The sequence below is a fragment of the Nyctereutes procyonoides genome, unplaced genomic scaffold, assembly GCF_905146905.1.
Source record: "Nyctereutes procyonoides isolate TBG_1078 unplaced genomic scaffold, NYPRO_anot_genome, whole genome shotgun sequence".
Lineage (NCBI taxonomy): Eukaryota > Metazoa > Chordata > Mammalia > Carnivora > Canidae > Nyctereutes > Nyctereutes procyonoides.
The window spans coordinates 22,516,356-22,540,122 of NW_026575040.1; the positions used below are offsets into that span (position 1 = coordinate 22,516,356).

Sequence of the window (23,767 nt, forward strand, 5' to 3'; positions counted from 1 at the left end):
CTAAAGCATGATGAGTTTTATTATCCCTCTGCCCACATTTCATTTTCTATACTTAGTACAACCTGTTGAGCTGTAGGTTTCTATCTTTTTTTTTCCCAGATTTGAACTGTAGGCTTAAATCATGATCTTGTAAACATTTTTCTTCTTGTTTCTGTGGAGCACATCACACAGCTTTAGGTTAGAAAAAGGAATTCAGTAGCTATAAATTCCATGTGAAAGGAAGGACTATGAAAGGATGTCCTTTCAAAAGTAAAATATGTATACAAAGTGGAAATGTTTTTGTGAAAATTTGAGTACTTCAGGATTTGTAACTTGAGAATTATTTGTCTATTAACATGCTTTTAGAAAAGTCACATTTTTCTAAATAGTCCCGTTAAATGGAGAAAAGTAATTCTCATTAATAATGGAGAGAAATTATTTTGGAGAGGGAGAAACAAACCATTCTTATTAAAAATTCAAGTCAGCATTTTTTATTCCTGTGTTTTTCCTTTGTCAAGCCTTATTTGTCCCCCAAACACAGACGGAGTTTATAACTGGCCTGGTGCACCTGGGATACAAGTGGTTTTTGCAATAATCAGCCCAGAGGTAATTGTGCCTGGTTTGCAGTGCCGTGTGTGACACTTGAGAACAGAGTGTTGTGATCTGTTGCCTGCAGGGCTTCCCTCCAGAGCAGTAGGACTTCTGTTCTTGGGACCGAGAGGACAGGATTTGCTGGGGAAGTTAAGAGGCTGCCTGGGCTAGGTGCCCTGGAAAGAGAACTGGAGGTTTTCTAAAATAGCAGAGACTGGGGGAAACAGAGGTTTGTGCTAAAAAGAGTAGTCAACATTTTAAGCAAATATTAAGATTTTGAAACAATTCAACCTACAGATATAGTGCTGGAATCCAGTGTTAGCATTGGGGAAATCTAATCTGTACAGCCAGTTTGGGTTTTGGGTCAGAAAACAACAGGACTTGGCTTTGCTTCCTGCCATTAGATTGACTATTTTTGGTCACAACGACAAATTCTCTGTATTTGGCAATAGTTTAGTTAATTCTTAGTCCCTAATATTAGAATATTCCAGTCTAGGTTGTGATGGCATCAGGGAATCCCACCTCTTCTAACCCTGGACCATAGAATAATATAAGCCTGGAATGAACCTTATAGAATGTCTAGTAGAATATTTTATGACCTTACTATATTCTCATTCAAAAAATAACTACCTTGGTTTTTCTACAATACAGATTTTAGTTGCGTTCATAGGAGAGATTAAAATGGCCATTGATACTAGTTTTTAATATGTAGTTATAAGGAATTTACCTTATTTTCTAGGATAAACAAAAAAAGATAAAGGCATCAGTTGTGCTTAGCTACTCCCTTCTATATTGTTGTATAGTTTTTCTACAGGAATTTGGATTAAGAAAATTTGACAAAGAGAGAACTAATTTTCTTTTTTTTTTTTTAAAGATTTTATTTATTTGAGAGAGAGTGTGCATGAGCACTTTGGTGGGGGGCCGGGGGAGCACAAGGAGAGGGAGAAGCACACTCCCTGCTGAGCAAGGTATGGGGCTCCATCCCAGGACCTCGAGATCATGACCTGAGCCAAAGGTTACTGCCTAACCAACTGAGCCACCCAGGCACCCTGAGAACTAATTTTCAATAACCAAAAATGAGAGCATCCCAATTTGAAAGATTAAAATGGAATCAGGGAGGCACCTGGGTGGCTTTGTGGTTGAGCATCTGCTTTTGGCTCAGGTTGTGATCCTGAAGTCCTGGGATTAAGTTCCGGCATTAGGTTCCTCACTGGGAGCCTGCTTCTCCCTCTGCCTATGTTTCTTGTCTCTGCCTCTTTCTCTGTGTCTCTCATGAATAAATAAATAAAATCTTAAAAAAAATAGAATAGAATTGGGAACTGAAGAATGGTGACAAAGGGTTTGCAGTTATAGGAAGAAGACATGGATGAAATACTGAGTATGTGGCCTAGAATGTTTGTGACTTTAAACCTGCCTCAAGACTGTGTCTCTATATCAGAGTCCTTTACTGTATTGTCCAGAATGACATGTCTCGGTTTCCAGTGATCTGAAATTCCTCCCTAGATAATAAGCATCCTACATGGTTAACATCACAGCCTAGTAGTTAATGGAATCTATACACAATCCTTTAGAAAGCAAGATCCTCATCCTTAGCAAAGGCTCCTTTTGCAAAATATGAATGATGCACAGGTAAATGATTCTTTCTTGCTCATTTTATCATGTTTTCCTCTTCTCCTTTTCCTCTAGATTTTCATCCAAAGATGGGGACAGGGAAAGATTCTTGGGGCATAGTAGTTTTAATAGTTCTTTAATAACCATAGTTAAAGACTTTTATCTCCTTTTAGTAAAGAATAACTCACACAACACTTCACTGAAATCAATAGTAAAATTAAGACCACAAAACTTTTTTCATTAACAATAACTTGCTAATTGAAATGAAAATAGCATCAAGGGAGCCTGTTGTAAATACAGTACTTATAAGGCAGAGAGAGCAATTAGGGGGAATGGACAAAAAGTATTGTTTATGTGTAGAACCTTCTTTCCTTATCAGGTTCAAGGCTTATAATCATATAATTCTAGTTTTGAAAAGGAACCTAGAGCTTATCTATATTTTAAAAAATGTTTTATTTATTTATTCATGAGAGACACACAGAGAGAGGTAGAGACAGAGGCAGAGAGAGAAGCAGGCTCCATGCAGGGAGCATGATATGGGACTCAATCCCGGAACTTCAGGATCACGCCCTGAGCCAAAAGCAGATGCTCAACTGCTGAGCCACCCAAGCATCTGCCTAGAGTCATTTAAACTAATCAGTTTTCAATTGGAGGCACTGCTCCTCAGAGGATGAAATGTTGCCAAGATGGTAGGAGGGCCTGGTCTAATACCGAGGTATTTGCTCCTTCTACCACTCTTTGCTCTATATGTAAATACCTTTTACTCAAAGACAGAGAGGAGGGTCTGTTTCAACCCTGGCCTACTCACTGTTGCTTCTTACAGGGTGTAGTATTGTTTTGGCAGCTCAACCACTCTGACCTCCACTCTTGAGTAGATAGGAAAGGGGTGGCATATGGAAGTATGGAAGGTGGAATAGAGTCAGGGAGGAGAAGCTGTGGCCCCCCCCCTTTGCTAGCTTGCTTACTTGCTGGCAGGAAGGTACTCAGGACAATGCCTGATAAACCCTTGGTGACTATTACTGCCACAATTACTACATCTTTTTCCTCTGCTCTTTGACAGAATATTGTGTTGAAAGAAAACCTTGTACTTTAATTTTCTTTTCTAGATAAGAATAATTGGAATATATGGAGACTTTATGTTGTACTTTTTGTCATATCAAGAACGGGAATTGGGATGCCTGGGTGGTTCAGCGGTTAAGCATCTGCCTTCGGCCTGGGGTGTGATCCAGGAGACCTGGGATCGAGTCCCACATCAGGCTCCCTGCATGGAGCCTGCTTCTCCTTCTCCCTATGTCTCTGCCTCTTTCTCTCTCTCTCTCTCTCTCTCTCTCTGTCTCTCTCTCTGTCTCTCATGAATAAATAAATAAAATCTTAAAAAAAAAAGAACGGGAATATCTAAGTAAATGTATTGTTAAATTGTCTAAGGCTACATTACTCTTACTTTGCTGGGAGGATAGCTTTCTGTCATTCTTTCCGTTTAAAATGTTAATCTGAAATGTAGCAGTGTTCTCACTGCCAGAGCAAAATAGGACAATACCTGCCCTGTATTTCAGAGAATGAAATATACTTTCTTTGATCAGAGGATCTGATGAGTTGATTTTTTTGTGGCTGTGTTGTTATTGTTTTTCATCACTTATGTTTGCATATCTTTTTTTTTTTTTTTAACACTCCAGAGTATTTTCCTGTCTTTCTCTCTGCTATGGTTTCAATATAGTTCAATATACTAGTCCTAATTGTCTGGAGCTTTGCACAAGTAAATTATAGTAATCTTATGTATAATGTTTCATTAAACATTTAATACAATATATTATATGACTACTTGCTTCTCTACACCATGTTTTTTCTTTGCCTTGGAAGAAAAATTTCTAGATGGCTGTTACCTAAGTCAATAAGTAGTATATACATTATTTAATTTTTAAAAGTATATAAAAACTGTACCAGAAAGTTACATTCTCTGAAATCTATAGCAGGTGTTTTACAAGTTAGACACAGCTATCAAAATCCAAAGGCAAATTTTACTATGTCTGGTTTCTGAAAATGGCTTTGACCTGAGCGGTAACTTACTAAGATTCTGCTAATCCAACTGGGCCTTTGTTGTCACAGGATAAGATGATAGAAACTTCTAGCTAAAGAGATTCAACACCAAACAACATTTCCATAAAGACATTTATTTGTTTTAACCAGCTTATTTACATAAAACAGGCTGAGTTCTCAGGAAATGCAAACCCGAGTGTGTAACTAAGAGGGCTTATGCTTCGGCAGTCCTGTCCATTTCCTTTTTTATTGACCTGAATGAGCGTGTTCCAATACCATAAACACTGTGAAAATCTCCCAGCCACTGGGCTCAGATTTACTGTGTCTGAAGATAGTTTGTGTGAGAATAAGAAGGCAGATATGAACTATTAGTGGGTAACTGTGTGGTTGTACAGTGGGCAAAGCACACACTGGTGCCTGCAGGGGCAAGATTGGTTCTCTTCTTAAAAGAATCAGTTTTAAAGTGCTGTGTTACATTGTGTCCTTTCTCTCCCTGAACAGACTCTGTAAATGTCATGTCATGAACTGTACTTCTAAAATATTATTTTTTTCCCCTTCTTAGTCCATTGGAAATGCTAAGACAACCAGGAATGATAATAGCAGTCGTTTTGGGAAGTATATTGAAATTGGTTTTGATAAGAGATATCGAATCATTGGTGCCAATATGAGAACTTACCTTTTAGAGAAATCCAGAGTGGTATTCCAGGTAAGCCGGGCGGGTACACGTACATATTTGTGTTAGATTGCCATGTAATTCCAGAGCTCATGCTTGCTGGTATGTATTTTATTTACAGATACTCTTGAGCATATTATGACAGTATTGCTACAGACTGCATTTGGACAGAAATACGTAAACTGGTACCTGTCAGAGGCAGGGCAGTATCTATTAGACTAATAATCTATGGGAATGGGCACTGGTTTAGGTTTAATGATTTTGACTTTTTCCTGCAGATTGTCGTGGAAAAAACTTAGTTAAAAGAGGTGCTGTTTGTTTTTTTGAGATTGTATTTTTTTATTTATTTTAGAGAGTGTACATGAGTAGGGGGAGGGGCAGGAGAGAGAAAATGCCAAGCAGATTCAGTGCTGTGCACAGGCTGACATGAATCTCCATCCCACAACCCTGAGATCATGATCTGAGCCAAAACCAAGAGTCGGAGTCTAACTGACTGTGCCACCTAGGCAACCTAAGAGGTGTTACTAGTTTAGTCTTAACTCTCATATTTCCCAGTTGATAGGGAAGACATTGGGTCATGTGTTTCAGTGAGCTACAGTTTGAACTTAGTTACTTGTCTTCTTTTCTTCTTTCTCCTCTCTTAGAATCTTATTATTATTTAGATAGAATAATGTAATGAAGATAAATAGTCTCCTTTTCCAGACATAAGGTTCTGTTGAGCATCAAACCTGACCTTCAGGCCACACTGTTCTTTAGTCAACTAAATACACTGCAGAATTCAAGGATATGATTGGTGGAGTATAGGGATTCAGTTTTGTATAAACAATATTATTACAGTTGCATTTTTAAAGTATGTATGTGGAGAAAAGACTGTCAGAAAATACTGTTATGAAAAAAAATACTGTTATGTTAAAATTGTACATGATTTATTTTTTTTTAAGATTTTATTTATTTATTCATGAGAGACAGAGAGAGAGGCAGAAACATAGGCAGAAGGAGAAGCAGGCTCTATTGTAGGAAGCCTGATATGGGACTTGATCCCAGGACCCCAGGATCACGCCCTGAACTGAAGGCAGATACTCAACTGCTGAGCCACCCAGGTGTCCCAACATTTGTGGATCTCTTACAAACAACCACAGTAGATGATCTGATCTGACATATGGCAAAGATAGAATATTCTTTTTCATCTAAAGTGTTAGGAAGACCATGAACCTGAGTGGTACTGTGAGAAAATATTGAGTACAGGTTTATCCCCCTTTCCAGAAGTAGATTGGTCCTATGAAACCTTTTATAGGCTGAAATGGTATAAAGTGAGGAAAAACATACCATTAATTTATATGAGAAAGTTTCTGAGCATCCTCAGACCCCAAAAATAACCTCCCTTAGGTTTTTCTTATACCTTAGGATACATCTTGCTAACAGATGCTCACAGACACAGTTGAAAGCTATGGCAACTTGATGCGAAGATGTGGTCTCATGGTTGCTGTCGGGGGTGTCCTGCCTCTAGTGGCTTTCCGCAAAATAAACACTAAACACTATTTTTTGCTTTTCTTTAAAAAATACTCTCTGGATTTCTTTTGGTTAGCAAAACAGGTATTAATGTAAGCCTTTTGCTAGAATGACATGGTATAATGCAAACTTCAGAAAAGCAGGGGCGGGTAGCCAGGTGGCTCAGCCATTTAGCGCCGCCTTCAGCCTGGGGTGTGATCCTGGAGACCTGGGATCGAGTCCCATGTCAGGCTCCCTGCTTGGAGCCTGCTTCTCCCTCTGCCTTTGTCTCTGTCTCTCTCTCTCTCTCTCTCTGTGTCTCTCATGAATAAATAAATAAAATTAAAAAAAAAAAAGAAAAGCAGGGGATACCTGTATTTCAAAAACATGGTTTTAATTTTCCCCAAGGGTAATCATTTATGACAGTGGCATATATCAAGCTGTTCTTTACTTCAAAAGCATCATTATCAGATATTTTTTGTTGAATGTGACTAACAGGTACACATTCATATATATATTTGCACTTGGCTAATAAATCATAAGATGATAAACCTGTATTAGAAAATTTGGGAAGGGACAACTTCTTGCATCAAGATAATTAAATATTTATTTTATGGAGGTGCCTGAGTGGCTCAGTTGGTTAAGTGTCTGACTCTTGATTTCTGCTTAGGTCATGATCTCAGGGTTGTGGTATCCAACTCCAAGTCAGGCTTTTGCTCAGTGGGGAGTCTGCTTGCGATTTTTCTCCCTCTGCCCCTCCCCCTGCTTTTTTTCCTCTCTCTTTCTCAAATAAATAAATCTTTAAAAAATTATTTTACGATTGAATTTTCTGAGTTTTAGGTTAAAATGCTATAATTGAAAACTCTTCTTATTTCAAAGGCAGAAGAGGAGAGAAACTATCATATCTTCTATCAGCTTTGTGCTTCAGCAAAGTTACCTGAATTTAAAATGCTGCGATTAGGTATGAATATGGTATTAGATTTATCGTTCTGATACTGCTTTCTGTTAATTCCTGAGTTCATAAACCTATTAAAAAGGAGATTATCTCATCCTAAGATATTTATGAATAAAATGATAAGAAGTCTACAGTTGGCTTCATGATAACCTAGGGATGGGGACGGGGTGAATAGCTGCATACATGGAGCAAAATTGGCCATGAGTTGAGTTTAAGATGACTGATGAGTACTCAGGCAGTTGAACTCCAGACTCAGTGCACTTGACTATGCTATCACTGCCTCTACATTAGAGTGAACGTAAGGGTAGAAGCCAAGGCTTTTTCATAGACTGCAAATCTTTTATTTTCATTAATTGTAGGAAATGCAGATAACTTTAATTACACGAAGCAGGGTGGCAGTCCCGTGATCGAAGGAGTTGATGATACCAAGGAGATGGCACATACCAGGCAGGCGTGCACTTTGCTAGGTAACATAATTTTATTTTTGAGCTCTTATGAGCAGTAGTTCTCTGATTCAAACAATCTTTGGAATGTTGGCTCAGCTTTGTATTACTTGGTGAGTGTTGGGAGATTGAACGTTCATTCTTTATAAAACACCTTTGGACAGCAAATGAACATGATGTTTTATTTTGGGGTGATGGGAACTATTGTAAAATCAGTTTGTAGTAATGGTTGTACAACTAATCACTGAATTGTACTTAAATCAGGTGAATTTTATGGTGTGCAAATCATCCTTCAGTAAAGCTGTTTAAAACAAATTGGGGGTCTTAGGGGAGGTAGAACTAACTGTAATTTTTTTGTTTAAATTTTCACAAAATCTGAAACCTAAGGCTGAATGAAATGGGTTCCTGAACAAGCTCACATTTTGTAGGGTTTTGCTTTTTATTTTTGACTTTTGTTTTTTGTTTGTTTATTTGTTTTGGTCTTTTGTCGTTGGGAAATATGGTTGAGCTGGTGTAGTGACAAAACATTGTATTACATGTATATTTTTCCACTGTTTTAAGAATGGCTCAGATGTCACTGTCTAGTTTCTGAGATTTAAAAAATATGGAGTCTACATACAAGTAAATCAGTCTTTAGAACTGTAGTGTACAACTTTTAGTGGCGAATTATTTATTTTAACAACCTCAAAATATAAATAACTAAAAGCATGTGATGGTATTTTGATAAGTACTATGAGTTGAGTTAATTTAATTTAAAAGCATTGCTATATAGAGTATGGTCCAGGACCATAATGAAGCTTGCAAAAATTCAGAAACTTACGTTTTATCTCAGACCTACTGAATCAGAATCTGTATATTAACATGATCCACTGGTGATTCATTTGCACATTAAGTTTAAAAAATACTGCTATACTTCTAGGGCTAAATATATTTGTAAATAGAAAATTACAAATTTGAAAAGCCATAATTAGGAGATAGGAAAAACATTCATTATTAGATCAACTTTCAATTATCCTGTATATGATTACATGTTTGGAAGTAATTTTACTATTTTTACTTCCACATAATTATATCTAATATTCAGGAAATTCTTACCTTGTTGAAAAATGAAGCCAGATCTGATAAAACACCAGGGGCTGTACAGCTTTCTCATACTGCCTCGTCCTTTAGTTGCTGCTCCAATACTGCATTTCAGTATTCCCTCATCAGGCTGGGTATAACACGAGCCCAAACACTTCTAATCTTGCAAACTCTTTAATTTACACTTGGTCTGTAGTTAGAAGAAGTAATTAAAATAATCTGACTTAAAATAGCCTTATTGGGCGATAGCTTGCATTTGGAATAGAAAAAATAGAAAAGGTTATAATGTTAAGAAAATACTTAAATCCAGTGTATGATAATGATGATAATTTGTTTAGCATTTATTATGTGTCCCATAGTGTGCTAAGTATATTGCATGACTACATGCATTTTCTTATTAATGTTCATGGATGCCTTTGGAGACAGTCACTACTCTTCTCATATCTCAAAACTGAAACATAAAAGGGTGATGTTACCTAACCAGATGAGATGGCAGGTCAGAAGCAAAGCCAGCCCTTGAGCCCAGTTCTTGCATCCCATGCTCCCAATCACGATCCTGCCTTGTTTTATGTGTTCATGTCAACAAAGATGAATGTTGTTAACTATGGCATGTACCATCTACCATCTGCACATATGGCAATATTCAAGAGTTAACAACAGGTTTAAAATTGTCTCCTGTAATAGTTTGTAATCACTTGTTCATTTTTCTGTTGTTTCAGGAATTAGTGAGTCTTATCAGATGGGAATTTTCCGAATACTTGCTGGCATCCTTCACTTAGGCAATGTTGCATTTACATCTCGGGATTCAGATAGCTGCACAATACCTGTAAGTTAGAATGTGCTTAGTGTGATAGCTTGTATTTCAGTTTTGTTGATTCTTTAAGGAAGCAGTGTATTTGAAGTTTCTCTACTAACATTATCAGATAAATTATTCCAAGTAGAATCTTGAACTGAAGGTAAAAAATATGGATGCTAATCCCTGGTGCACAGTGATTGTGTGTGTTAGGGCTAAGAGAGAAGAGAGAACGTGGATACACATCTGGTCCATATGAACAGAGGTGGGAAGTATTCAATATGAAACTTGTATTGGGGCCATCTAGGGAGGAGGGTTCATTTGGCCCATGGCACAAGTACCAACTATTGAAAACTTTGTGTCTTCAGCTATGGAGTTGTAATATGGCTTAAAATTTATTGAAACAACTATTAGCAGTTGTTACTCCTGAGAAGAGGAACTAGATGGCTGGGGGCTTGGGTATCTTCACTAAGATTTGCGTATTCTTGCATGAATAGCGATAACTGCACACTGAGAATTAAAACCCAATTCCATATGAAATGTTTGTTTAAATTGTAACAAAACCTGGTAGTCTCAGATTGTCCTCATTGGGCATTTATGATTTGCAATATTTCCTGATCACCATCATCAAATATAAAAAGCACATGCATATGCATGCGCACACATATATACATACATATTATAGGTATTTTTAAACTTTATTAGAGTGGAAGAAGTTTTAATGTAATTCTTTTTCCATCCTGCTTCCTCAAGATTGTGATAGGAAAGTCTTAAGATTTGTTTCAAAAAAAAAAATAAGATTTATGTTTCATTCTTCAGATATCCAAGTTGATTTTTAGCAGATCTACATGTAGATTAATTTGTGACTGACTTAAATTTGTATAAATGAGATGTTAGTTTTGAAATGCACATTTCAGTCTCTGCCTGGATTCAGTCCCTACTTTACTGTTTAATCTGGGTGAATTACTTAGCTTCTCTGAACCTCACTTTCCTTGTCTGTAAAATGAGACTTTCTTTTCCAGCAATTTTCTTTTCTTTTCTTTTCTTTTCTTTTCTTTTCTTTTCTTTTCTTTTCTTTTCTTTTCTTTTCTTTTTGTTAATAATATTTATTTCGATTACATGTGAAATGACACTAATTTTGATATATTGGGATAATTTAATAAGTATAAACTTCTCTAATTATCATTATTTTAGTGTAATCCCCAAAATATTTTCACATATGGTCTTTACATTGTAATATTGTTTATTTCATCAGATTTGATCTTTAAGTTGTAATACTGTTGTTTATTTCGTCAAATTTCCTACCATTATTATTAAAGTGTAATTTTTATTCTGATTACCGTTTGTACCTTTACCCTTTGATCCACATGCTAGTCCCACCATTGTATTATGTGAGATGGGGATGTGTCAGGGTGGTCTGCAAATAAAATAACAACAGTGACAGCACAAACCAAAGCATTTCATTCCAACTCAACCATAGTGATAATACAGAGACCTCAATATTGCTCAGGCACCCATTCCAGAAAACTAGGACTCTACCTTTTCCCTTCCCTACTCTGTAGCCAACATTCCTACAATTCTGCCTATTAAATTACTCTTAAATTTGTTTCTTCCTCTGCACGTAAATTGCTACTATCTTGGCAAAACCCCTTGTTATCTATCCTGGAATTGCTGCAGTGTCCGTGGCTTGGGTCCCAAATTCCAATCCCCCTTGTCCTACTAGTTTTCAGATGTGGACCAACTCTTTTTTTGTTTTTTGTTTTTCTATTTATTTATTTATTTATTTAATTTTTTAAAAATTAATTTATTTTTTATTGGTGTTCATTTACCAACAAACAAAATAACACCCAGTGCTCAACCCGTCAAGTGCCCTCCTCAGTGCCCGTCACCCATTCACCCCCACCCCCCGCCCTCCTCCCCTTCTACCACCCCTAGTTCGTTTCCCAGAGTTAGGAGTCTTTATGTTCTGTCTCCCTTTCTGATATTTCCCACACATGTCTTCTCCCTTCCCTTCTATTCCCTTTCACTATTATTTATATTCCCCAAATGAATGAGAACATATAATGTTTGTCCTTCTCGATTGACTTATTTCACTCAGCATAATACCCTCCAGTTCCATCCACGTTGAAGCAAATGGTGGGTATTTGTCATTTCTAATGGCTGAGTAATATTCCATTGTATACATAAACCACATCTTCTTTATCCATTCATCTTTCGATGGACACCGAGGCACCTTCCACAGTTTGGCTATTGTGGCCATTGCTGCTATAAACATCGGGGTGCAGGTGTCCCGGCATTTCATTGCATCTGTATCTTTGGGGTAAATCCCCAACAGTGCAATTACTGGGTCATAGGGCAGGTCTGTTTTTAACTCTTTGAGGAACCTCCACACAGTTTTCCAGAGTGGCTGCAGCAGTTCACATTCCCACCAACAGTGTAAGAGGGTTCCCTTTTCTCCGCATCCTCTCCAACATTTGTGGTTTCCTGCCTTGTTAATTTTCCCCATTCTCACTGGTGTGAGGTGGTATCTCATTGTGGTTTTGATTTGTATTTCCCTGATGGCAAGTGATGCAGAGCATTTTCTCATGTGTGTGTTGGCCATGTCTATGTCTTCCTCTGTGAGATTTCTCTTCATGTCTTTTGCCCATTTCATGATTGGATTGTTTGTTTCTTTGCTGTTGAGTTTAATAAGTTCTTTATAGATTTTGGAAACTAGCCCTTTATCTGATAGGTCATTTGCAAATATCTTCTCCCATTCTGTAGGTTGCCTTTTAGTTTTGTTGACTGTATCCTTTGCTGTGCAAAAGCTTCTTATCTTGATGAAGTCCCAATAGTTCATTTTTGCTTTTCTTTTGCCTTCGTGGATGTATCTTGCAAGAAGTTGCTGTGGCTGAGTTCAAAAAGGGTGTTGCCTGTGTTCTCCTCTAGGATTTTGATGGAATCTTGTCTCACATTTAGATCTTTCATCCATTTTGAGTTTATCTTTGTGTATGGTGAAAGAGAGTGGTCTAGTTTCATTCTTCTGCATGTGGATGTCCAATTTTCCCAGCACCATTTATTGAAGAGACTGTGTTTCTTCCAATGGATCGTCTTTCCTCCTTTATCGAGTATTATTAGTTGACCATAAAGTTCAGGGTCCACTTCTGGGTTCTCTATTCTGTTCCATTGATCTGTGTGTTTGTCTGTTTTTGTGCCAGTACCACACTGTCTTGATGACCACAGCTTTGTAGTACAACCTGAAATCTGGCATTGTGATGCCCTCAGATATGGTTTTCTTTTTTAAAATTCCCCTGGCTATTCGGGGTCTTTTCTGATTCCACACAAATCTTAAAATAATTTGTTCTAACTCTCTGAAGAAAGTCCATGATATTTTGATAGCGATTGCATTAAACGTGTAAATTGCCCTGGGTAACATTGACATTTTCACAATATTAATTCTGCCAATCCATGAGCATGGAATATTTTTCCATCTCTTTGTGTCTTCCTCAATTTCTTTCAGAAGTGTTCTATAGTTTTTAGGGTTAGGTTTATTCCTAGGTATCTTATGCTTTTGGGTGCAATTGTAAATGGGATTGACTCCTTAATTTCTCTTTCTTCAGTATCAGTGTATAGAAATGCCACTGATTTCTGGGCATTGATTTTGTATCCTGCCACGCTACCAAATTGCTGTATGAGTTTTAGCAATCTTGGGGTGGAGGCTTTTGGGTTTTCTATGTAGAGTATCATGTCATCGGCGAAGAGGGAGAGTTTGACTTCTTTGCCAATTTGAATGCCTTTAATGTCTTTTTGTTGTCTGATTGCTGAGGCTAGGACTTCCAGTACTATGTTGAATAGCAGTGGTGAGAGTGGACATCTCTGTCTTGTTCCTGATCTTAGGGGAAAGGCTCCCAGTGCTTCCCCATTGAGAATGATATTTGCTGTGGGCTTTTCGTAGATGGCTTTTAAGATGTTGAGGAATGTTCCCTCTATCCCTACACTCTGAAGAGTTTTGATCAGGAATGGATGCTGTATTTTGTCAAATGCTTTCTCTGCATCTAATGAGAGGATCATATGGTTCTTGGTTTTTCTCTTGCTGATATGATGAATCACATTGATTGTTTTACGAGTGTTGAACCAGCTTGTGTCCCAGGGATAAATCCTACTTGGTCATGGTGAGTAATTTTCTTAATGTATTGTTGGATCCGATTGGCTAGTATCTTGTTGAGAATTTTTGCATCCATGTTCATCAGGGATATTCGTCTGTAATTCTCCTTTTTGGTGGGGTCTTTGTCTGGTTTTGGAATTAAGGTGATGCTGGCCTCATAGAACGAATTTGGAAGTACTCCATCTCTTTCCAAACAGCTTTAGTAGAATAGGTATAGTTTCTTCTTTAAACGTTTGATAGAATTTCCTTGGGAAGCCATCTGGCCCTGGACTTTTGTGTCTTGGGAGGTTTTTGATGACTGCTTCAATTTCCTCCCTGGTTATTGGCCTGTTCAGGTTTTCTATTTCTTCCTGTTCCAGTTTTGGTAGTCTGTGGCTTTCCAGGAATGCGTCCATTTCTTCTAGATTGCCTAATTTATTGGCGTATAGCTGTTCATAATATGTTTTTAAAATCGTTTGTATTTCCTTGGTGTTGGTAGTGATGTCTCTTTTCTCATTCATGATTTTATTAATTTGAGTCTTCTCTCTCTTTTTAATAAGGCTGGCTAATGGTTTATCTATCTTATTAATTCTTTCAAAGAACCAACTCCTGGTTCTGTTGATCTGTTCCACAGTTCTTCTGGTCTCGATTTCGTTGAGTTCTGCTCGAATCTTTATTAACTCTCTTCTTCTGCTGGGTGTAGGATCTATTTGCTGTTTTTTCTCTAGCTCCTTTATGTGTAAGGTTAGCTTTTGTATTTGAGTTCTTGCCAGTGTTTGAATGGATGCTTGTATTGCAGTGTATTTCCCCCTTAGGACTGCTTTTGCTGCATCCCAAAGATTTTGAACGGTTGTATCTTCATTCTCATTAGTTTCCATGAATCTTTTTAATTCTTCTTTAATTTCCTGGTTGACCCTTTCATCTTTTAGTAGGATGGTCCTTAACCTCCACGTGTTTGAGGTCCTTCCAAACTTCTTGTTGTGATTTAGTTATAATTTCAAGGCATTATGGTCTGAGAATATGCAGGGGACAATCCCAATCTTTTGGTATCGGATCAGACCCGATTTGTGACCCAGTATGTGGTCTATTCTGGAGAAAGTTCCATGTGCACTTGAGAAGAATGTGTATTCAGTTGAGTTTGGATGTAAAGTTCTGTAGATATCTGTGAAATCCATCTGGTCCAGTGTATCATTTAAAGCTCTCGTTTCTTTGGAGATGTGCTTAGAAGACCTATCGAGGGTAGAAAAAGCTAGATTGAAGTCACCAAGTATAAGTGTATTATTATCTAAGTATTTCTTCACTTTGGTTATTAATTGATTGATATATTTGGCAGCTCCCACATTCGGGGCATATATATTGAGGATTGTTAAGTCCTCTTGTTGGATAGATCCTTTAAATATGATATAGTGTCCCTCTTCATCTCTCACTACAGTCTTCGGGGTAAATTTTAGTTTATCTGATATAAGGATGGCTACCCCTGATTTCTTTTGAGGACCATTTGAATGGTAAATGGTTCTCGAACCTTTTATTTTCAAGCTGTAGGTGTCCTTCTGTCTAAAATGAGTCTCTTGTAGACAGCAAATAGATGGGTCCTGTTTTTTTATCCAGTCTGAAACACTGTGCCTTTTAATGGGGTCATTAAGCCCGTTCACGTTCAGAGTTACTATTGAGAGATATGAGTTTAGTGTCACCATGATATCTATTTGGTCCTTGTTTTTGTGGATTGTTCCACTGAACTTCTTCTTAAAGGGGAATTTTAAGAGTCCCCCTTAAAATTTCTTGCAGAGCTGGTTTGGAGGTCACATATTCTTTCAGTTCCTGCCTGTCTTGGAAGCTCTTTATCTCTCCTTCCATTTTGAATGAGAGCCTTGCTGGATAAAGTATTCTTGGTTGCATGTTCTTCTCATTTAGGACCTTGAATATATCCTGCTAGCCCTTTCTGGCCTGCCAGGTCTCTGTGGAGAGGTCTGCTGTTACCCTAATACTCCTCCCCATAAAAGTCAGGGATTTCTTGTCTCTTGCTGCTTTAAGGATCTTCTCTTTATCTTTGGAATTTGCAAGCTTCACTATTAAATGTCGAGGTGTTGAACGGTTTTTATTGATTTTAGGGGGGGATCTCTCTATTTCCTGGATCTGAATGCCTGTTTCCCTTCCCAGATTAGGAAAGTTTTCAGCTAGGATTTGTTCAAATACATATTCTGGCCCTCTGGCCCTCTCGGCGCCCTCGGGAACCCCAATTAAACATAGGTTTTTCTTCCTCAGGCTCTCAGTTATTTCCCTTAATCTGTCTTCATGGTCTTTTAATTGTCTCTTTTTTCCTCAGTTTCCCTCTTTGCCATCAACTTGTCTTCTATGTTACTCGTTCTTCCACCTTGTTAACCCTTGTCGTTAGGACTTCTAGTTTGGATTGCATCTCATTCAATTGATTTTTAATTTCTGCTTGATTAGCTCTAAATTCTGCAGTCATGAAGTCTCTTGAGTCCTTTATGCTTTTTTCTAGAGCCACCAGTAGCTTTATAATAGTGCTTCTGAACTGGCTTTCTGACATTGAATTGTAATCCAGATTTTGTAACTCTGTGGGAGAGAGGACTGTTTCTGATTCTTTTGAGGTGAGGTTTTCCTTCTAGTCATTTTGCTCAGTGCAGAGTGGCCAAAAGCAAGTTGTATTGGGAAAAGGAGAAAAAGAGAGGAGAGAAAGAAGGAAAGAAAAGAGAAAGAGAAAAAAGAAAAAAAGGAGAAAAAAAAAAGAAAGAAAAAGAAAGAAAGGGAAAAAAGGGTGGAGGAAGGAAACAAATCAAAAAGCAAAACAACAAAACAACAACAACAACAAACCACGGGGGAGTATCTTCTGATTCTGTATACTTTAAGTCCCTTGACTTCCCCTGGAACTGGTCCGTCTGGCTGGTCTTCTGGGGGAGGGGCCTGTTGTGCTGATTTTCAGGTGTTATCACTTGGGGGAGCTGCTCTGCCCCTGCCTGGTGCAGGGCTCAGTGGGGGTTGTTTATCCTATGAGGCCCCAGGAGGCAACCGCAGTGGCGGCAGCCAGCTCTGTAGCCCTGGAGTCAGCTCCGGCAGTAACTACAGAGCTCTCTGCAGGGCCTGGAGGCTCCGGGGCGGGGCTGCTGATCTGCTCAGCTCGGGGCAGGAGCGTCCTTGCGATCCTGGGCCCTCCCGGCCTCTGCCTGTTCCGGTGGTAGGCCGGATCCTGGGCTGTGTCCCAGGGCCCAGTGCTCCCGGGCCTGCACTGTTGGATTCGCGCTCAGGCTGCACAGCCCCCTCCGCGGAGCCGTGGCCCGAGCCTCTCCGATCTGCTCCTGGAGCCGCACCACCTCCTCTGCACCGAGTCTCTTCCTCTGCCAGAGCCGCCTCCGAGCTGCTCCCAGCGGCGCAGCCCCCTCTGCGGAGCCGCCGCCCGAGCCCCTCTGAGCTGCTCCTGGGTCCAGCTGTGCCCGCTGCAGCCCTCCAGGGAGCTCGGCGCACTCTCCCCAGGGCGCAGTTCCTCTGTTACTGTCCCAGGGAGCCCGAGGGCATCCCCGCCCTCCTGGGGTCCTGCTCGAACTCCCTGGGAGGCCTTTCTGCCCGGGAAGGTTGGTGCAGCTCCTGCTTCTCCGGGACGGGGCTCTCCTGTCCTGGGGACACTCGCCCCGGCCTCAGCCCGGCTCCTCGCGGGCCCCCTCCCCCTTGGATGCCTTTTGTTCCTTTATTTCTTTTTTCCCCCCCATCTTCCTACCTTGATAGAAGCGCGAACTCTTCTCCCTGTAGCATTCCAGCTGTTCTGTCTTTAAATCTCAGGCCGAATTCATAGATTTTCAGGATAATTTGAAGGTTATCTAGGTAATTTGGTGGGGAAAGGTGATTTGGAGACCCTATTCTTCCGCCATCTTGCCCCTCCTCTTCCAGCAATTTTCAGCTAGGTGCTCTGATTGATCTTCATACTGGATAAATTACACACATATATATATATTTTAAAAATATTTATTTATTCATGAGAGACACAGGCATAAACATCAGCAGAGGGGGAAACAGGCTCCCCTTTGGGGAGCCCTATGTAGTACTTGATCCCGGAATTCCAGGATCATGTCCTGAGCCGAAGGCAGGTGCCCAGCTGCTGAGCCAGCCACCCTACTTATATATATTTTAAAGATTCTGTTTTTTAGTAATCTCTATACCTAATGTGGAGCTTGAACTTACAACCTTGAGATCAAGAGTTGCATGTTCTGCTGACTCAGCCAGTCAGACACCCCATGATAAATTATATATTTTTTAAAAATTAATAAATATGTAAAATCTACTCAGAGGCCAGAAGCTAAGTAAAAATAGGAAGTAGAGCCCTGGAGTTAGGGCATTTACTGAACCTGGTGACCATGAGCTTTGGTTTTCTTAGCCAAGTAGAGTACAAAAGACAAAGCCTTGGGCTCATATAAAGAGAGGAATCACTGCCTAAAGCTGAGACCCTAACTGGGAAATTAGTCATAAAATTGCCCACCACCTACTCCAAGAGTACAAAGAAAAGTTGACCTGGCTTGAGCAAGCCTTGTTGCTAACTGGAGGAGAAAATAGTTCCTAAAAATTTACAACAGTCAACTGACCCTCACACTTACTCCCAGACTGATTTTATAGTTCCTACTTGGTCCAGAAAGCTAAATACAGAACACTTAGCTTAAATGGGTCCCAGATTGGTGGTCCTTAGATGCCTGTCAGAAGCAAATGCAAATCTACTTTGGATGATTCACGTTCAAACCAGGTCTCAGTAGAGTCCCATGATAAAAGTTACAAGAAATATTGGCTCATAGTCAAAAATTAAAAATTCCACAAAGGAACAAAATAGAAGGAGTTAGGCAGAACAGATAAAAGTCAAACCTATTAAGAATGCTGAAAGAAGAGACTGTCTTTCTTCCAGTGGATCGTCTTTCCTCCTTTATCGTATATTAGTTGACCATAAAGTTCAGGGTCCACTTCTGGGTTCTCTATTCTGTTCCATTGATCTATATGTCTGTTTTTGTGCCAGTACCACACTGTCTTGATGAACACAGCTTTGTAGTACAACCTGAAATCTGGCATTGTGATGCCCCCAGATATGGTTTTCTTTTTTAAAATTCCCCTGGCTGTTCGGGGTCTTTTCTGATTCCACACAAATCTTAAAATAACTTGTTCTAAGTCTCTGAAGAAAGTCCATGGTATTTTGATAGGGATTGCATTATACGTGTAAATTGCCCTGGGTAAAATTGACATTTTCACAATATTAATTCTGCCAATACATGAGCATGGAATATTTTTCCATCTCTTTGTGTCTTCCTCAATTTCTTTCAGAAGTGTTCTATAGTTTTTAGGATATATTTTGAGAACCATTTGAATGGTAAATGGTTCTCCAACCTTTTATTTTCAGGTTGTAGGTATCTTTCTGTCTAAAATGAGTCTCTTGTAGACAGCAAATAGATGGGTCCTGTTTTTTATCTGGCACAAAAACAGACATATAGATCAATGGAACAGAATAGAGAACCCAGAAGTGGACCCTGAACTTTATGGTCAACTAATATACGATAAAGGAGGAAAGACGATCCACTGGAAGAAAGAGTCTCTTCAATAAATGGTGCTGGGAAAATTGGACATCCACATGCAGAAGAATGAAACTGGACCACTCTCTTGCACCATACACAAAGATAAACTCAAAATAGATGAAAGATCTAAATGTGAGACAAGATTCCATCAAAATCCCAGAGGAGAACTCAGGCAACACCCTTTTTGAACTTGGCCACAGTAACCGGAGAAGGACAAACAGTGTATGTTCTCATTCATTTGGGGAATATGAATAATAGTGAAAGGGAATATAAGGGAAGGGAGAAGAAATGTGGGAGAAATATCAGAAAGGGAGACAAAACATAAAGACTTCTAACTCTGGGAAATGAACTAGGGGTGGTGGAGGGGGAGGAGGGCGGGGGGTGGGGGTGAATGGGTGATGGGCACTGAGGGGGGACACTTGACGGGATGAGCACTGGGTGTTATTCTGTATGTCGGTAAATTGAACACCAATAAAAATTAATTTATATATAAAAAAAAAAGAATGCTGAAAGAAATTAATAGCAAATTTGACACAACTGAGAAGGGAAAAGATGAGCTAAAAGAGAGATGTGGTAAAATTATCCAAATGCAAGATTGGACCTTAAAACATAGGAGAGGTGAAGGATGGAGTAATAAAGTATAATTTTAATCCAACAAGAATTCCTAGAGAAAAATAAAGAATGAGGCAGACATAATATTTGAATAGATAATTACAAATTTCAGAAATTGTGAAAACGATACTAAACCTCAGATTTGGAAAGTCCACAAAATCCCATTTAGAATAAATAAAAAGATATCCACCCCAAGGTACACCATAATGATATCAGAGGCAGAGAGAAAAATCTTAAAACAGGCAGAGAGATAAGATACATTAATTTTGAAGAAATAATAGTTAAACCAGTAGTTCTCAACAACAGTAGGAGCCAGCAAACAGTAGACCACTATCTTCAGTGCTCTAGAGTAAATAACTATTAACTTAGAAGAATTATATATCCAGTACAAAGATCTTTCCAGAATGAGGGAAAAATAGAACTGTTTCAGACAATTGGAAGATTTTGGGATGCCTGGGTGGCTCAGTGGTTGGGTGTCTGCCTTTGGCTCAGGGCATGATCCTGGGGTCCTGGAATCGAGTCCCACATCGGGCTCCTTGCAGGGAGTGAGCTTCTCCCTCTGCCTGTGTGTCTGCCTCTCTCTCTATTCTCTCATGAATAAATAAATAAAATCTTTAAAAAAAAATAAAGAAATTGGGAGATTTTGTCACCAAAAGGCCCTCACTAAAGGAAATATTAAAGAAAGAAGCATAGAAGTCACATAGGCAGAAGGAGAATGACCCAAGAGAGATATAAAAGGAGAGAATGAATGGTTCATTCATAAACTAGGAAAGCACGTGCCAATATAGATCAAATATCATTAATTAAAACAATAATAATAATAATGAATGGTGTATTGGGCTGGAAAAGACAGAACTCCCCACAAATACTTAGTAGTTAAAAAGAAAGATAGTCGTCTTTATCATTGGAGAAACTTGGCAGGCATTCCCTTCTGTATTTGACATTCTTTGTCTCTAATTGACGCAACCAGTAGTGAGACCAATCAGCATCATAGAACTTCTTTTTTTATTGTTGTTTTTTGTTGTTTGCTTTTAAAAAGCCTTTAAATATATTTATTTCTCTGGTTTGTAGTTTATAGTGAACATGTTTTAAGCCACTCTGGAAAACTGTGTGGAGGTTCCTCAAAGAGTTAAAAACAGACCTGCCCTACGATCCAGCAATTGCACTGCTGGGGATTTACCCCAAAGATACAGATGCACTCAAATGCCGGGACACCTGCACCCCAATGTTTATAGCAGCAATGTCCACAATAGCCAAACTGTGGAAGGAGCCTCGGTGTCCATCAAAAGATGAATGGATAAAGAAGATGTGGGTTTTTTTTTTAAAGATTTTATTTATTTATTCATAGACACACAGAGAGAGAGGCAGAGACACAGGCAGAGGGAGAAGCAGGCTCCATGCAGGGAGCCCAATGTGGGACTCGATCCCGGGTCTCCAGGAGCACACCCCAGGCTGCAGGCGGCACCAAACCGCTGCGCCACCGGGGCTGCCCATGATGTGGTTTATGTATACAATGGAATATTACTCAGCCATTAGAAATGACAAATACCCACCATTGCTTCAACGTGGATGGAACTGGAGGGTATTATGCTGAGTGAAATAAGTCAATCGGAGAAGGACAAACATTATATGGTCTCATTCATTTGGGGAATATAAATAATAGTGAAAGGGAATAGAAGGGAAGGGAGAAGAAATGTGTGGGAAATATCAGAAAGGGAGACAGAACATGAAGACTCCTAACTCTGGGAAATGAACTAGGGGTGGTGGAAGGGGAGAAGGGTGGGGGGTGGGGGTGAATGGGTGACGGGCACTGAGGGGGGCACTTGATGGGATGAGCACTGGGTGTTATTCTGTATGTTGGCAAATTGAACACCAATACAAAATAAATTTATTATTAAAAAATTTAAAAAAAGAACATGTTTTAAGTTTTTTTATTTTAATTCCAGTATAGTTACCATACAGTGTTAGATTAGTTTCAGGTGCATAGTGTAGTGATCCAACACTTCCATACAATGCCTAGTGCTCATCACAGCAAGTGCATTCCTTAATCTCCATCACCTATTTCACCCACCTCCCCTCTGGTAACATCAGTTTGTTCTCAGTAGTTAAGAGTCTGTTTCTTAGGCTTTTTAAGTAGTTTGGCTATTGTAAATAATACTGCAATAAATAGAGGGGTGCATGTATCCTTTCGAATTAGTGCTTTTCCACTTTTGGGGTAAATAGTAATGTGATTACTGGATCATAGAGTAAGTAGTTCTATTTTTAACTTTTTAAGGGACCTCCATCCTGTTTTCCAGAGTGGCTGCATTCCCACTGGCAGTGTACAAGGGTTCTTTTTTCTCCATATCCTTGCCAGCACTTTTTGTTTCTTACGATTTTAATTTTAGCTATTCTGACAGGTATGCAGTGATATCTCATTATAGTTTTAGTTAGCATTTCCCTAATGGTGAGTGGTGTTGAACATCTTTTCATGTGTCTGTTGGCCATCAGGATGTCGTCTTTGGAGAAATGACTGTTCAACATTATATAACTTCTAATATGTTGTACTGAGATCACAACATCACTTTCCTGGTATTCCTGCCGAGAAGGCATGATCCAGATCTAATCATGAGATATCATCATGCAGACCCACACTGAGGGACATACTATTCAAAAATATCAAGGTCACAAAAAAAAAAAAACTAAAAAAGAGCAAAGATCTCTTGAGATTAAAGGAGGCTAATGAAACTGGAACTAAATGGAGTATATGAACTCAGACTGGATCCTGGACTATAAAAATCTCTCCCTCACCTCTGTGCAGAAATTGATTAGCTCAATCAAAAAAAATTGAATTAAATCTGTAAGTTAGGTAATAGGGCTGTATCATTGCTAATTTTCTAATATTCTTCATGATATTATAGTTAAATAATGTCTTTGGTTTTTAGGAGATGCAAACTAAAATATTTAGGACTAAAATAGCATCATGCTTGGAACTTTCAAAGGTTTTTTTTTTGTTGTTTTATTTTTTTTCTCCCACTCTACTCTCAGAGGTTCTAAAAATTAATGTGTATGTGCACATATGTGAAAGAGAATGATACAAGCAAGTGTGGTAAAATGTTAATATTTAGGGAAATTGGGTGAAGGGACTTCTTTGTACTGCTCTTGTAACTTTTCTGTTAGTCTAAAACAAGCTCAGAAGAAAAAGTTAAAAAAATAAAGTAAATCATCAGCCCCTGCTCCCCCTAAAATCATAGAACTAGATTACTAGATAACAACTGGATAACTGGTTTAGGAATGCAGCTCTATGCTTTTGAAATAAGCATTCCTAAAACATAAAGGTATAGAAAGTTTGATAATAAAAAGTTTAGAAAAGATATGCCATAATCGCTACAAAAAAACCTAGCAGACCCTGTATTGATGTTGAACAAAATAAAGTTTGGGGCCAAAAGGAGCAGCAGTAGAGATAAATAGAGTAGTATATAATGATAGAGATTATATTCACCAGGAAGATGTAATGGTTCTAAACTTTAATGTACTTAATGGCATAGACTTAAAATATATAAAGCAAAAACCAACAGATACTACAATAAAAAATTGATCTATCATAGTGGGAGATTATTGACTTCTCTCAGATAAAAAGAGATAGAAATCAGTAAAGTTACAGAAAATTTGAACAAAAAAGTTTACAGCCGTAATATAATAGTAAAGTAATGCCATTAACATAGAGTATGTTAATTTTATTATTTATTTATTCCTGAGAGACACAGAGAAAGAGAGGCAGAGACATAGGCAAAGGGAGAAAGAAGCAGGCTTTCTGCAGGGAGCCCAGTGTGGAACTCGATCCCAGG

At 38.7% G+C, this 23,767-nt stretch overlaps 1 protein-coding gene across 4 annotated transcripts in view; it reads left to right on the top strand.

Moving 5' to 3' along the window:
* MYO5A (myosin VA) overlaps positions 1-23,767 on the top strand; it is a 193,629-nt gene that overhangs the window by 86,859 nt on the left and 83,003 nt on the right. For all 4 annotated transcript variants that reach the window (XM_055319733.1, XM_055319734.1, XM_055319735.1 and 1 more), the window contains exons 6-9: positions 4,778-4,921; positions 7,256-7,337; positions 7,691-7,798; positions 9,574-9,680. In XM_055319733.1, the coding sequence (XP_055175708.1) occupies positions 4,778-4,921; positions 7,256-7,337; positions 7,691-7,798; positions 9,574-9,680 (441 nt within the window). The remainder of the gene's footprint in view (positions 1-4,777; positions 4,922-7,255; positions 7,338-7,690; positions 7,799-9,573; positions 9,681-23,767) is intronic.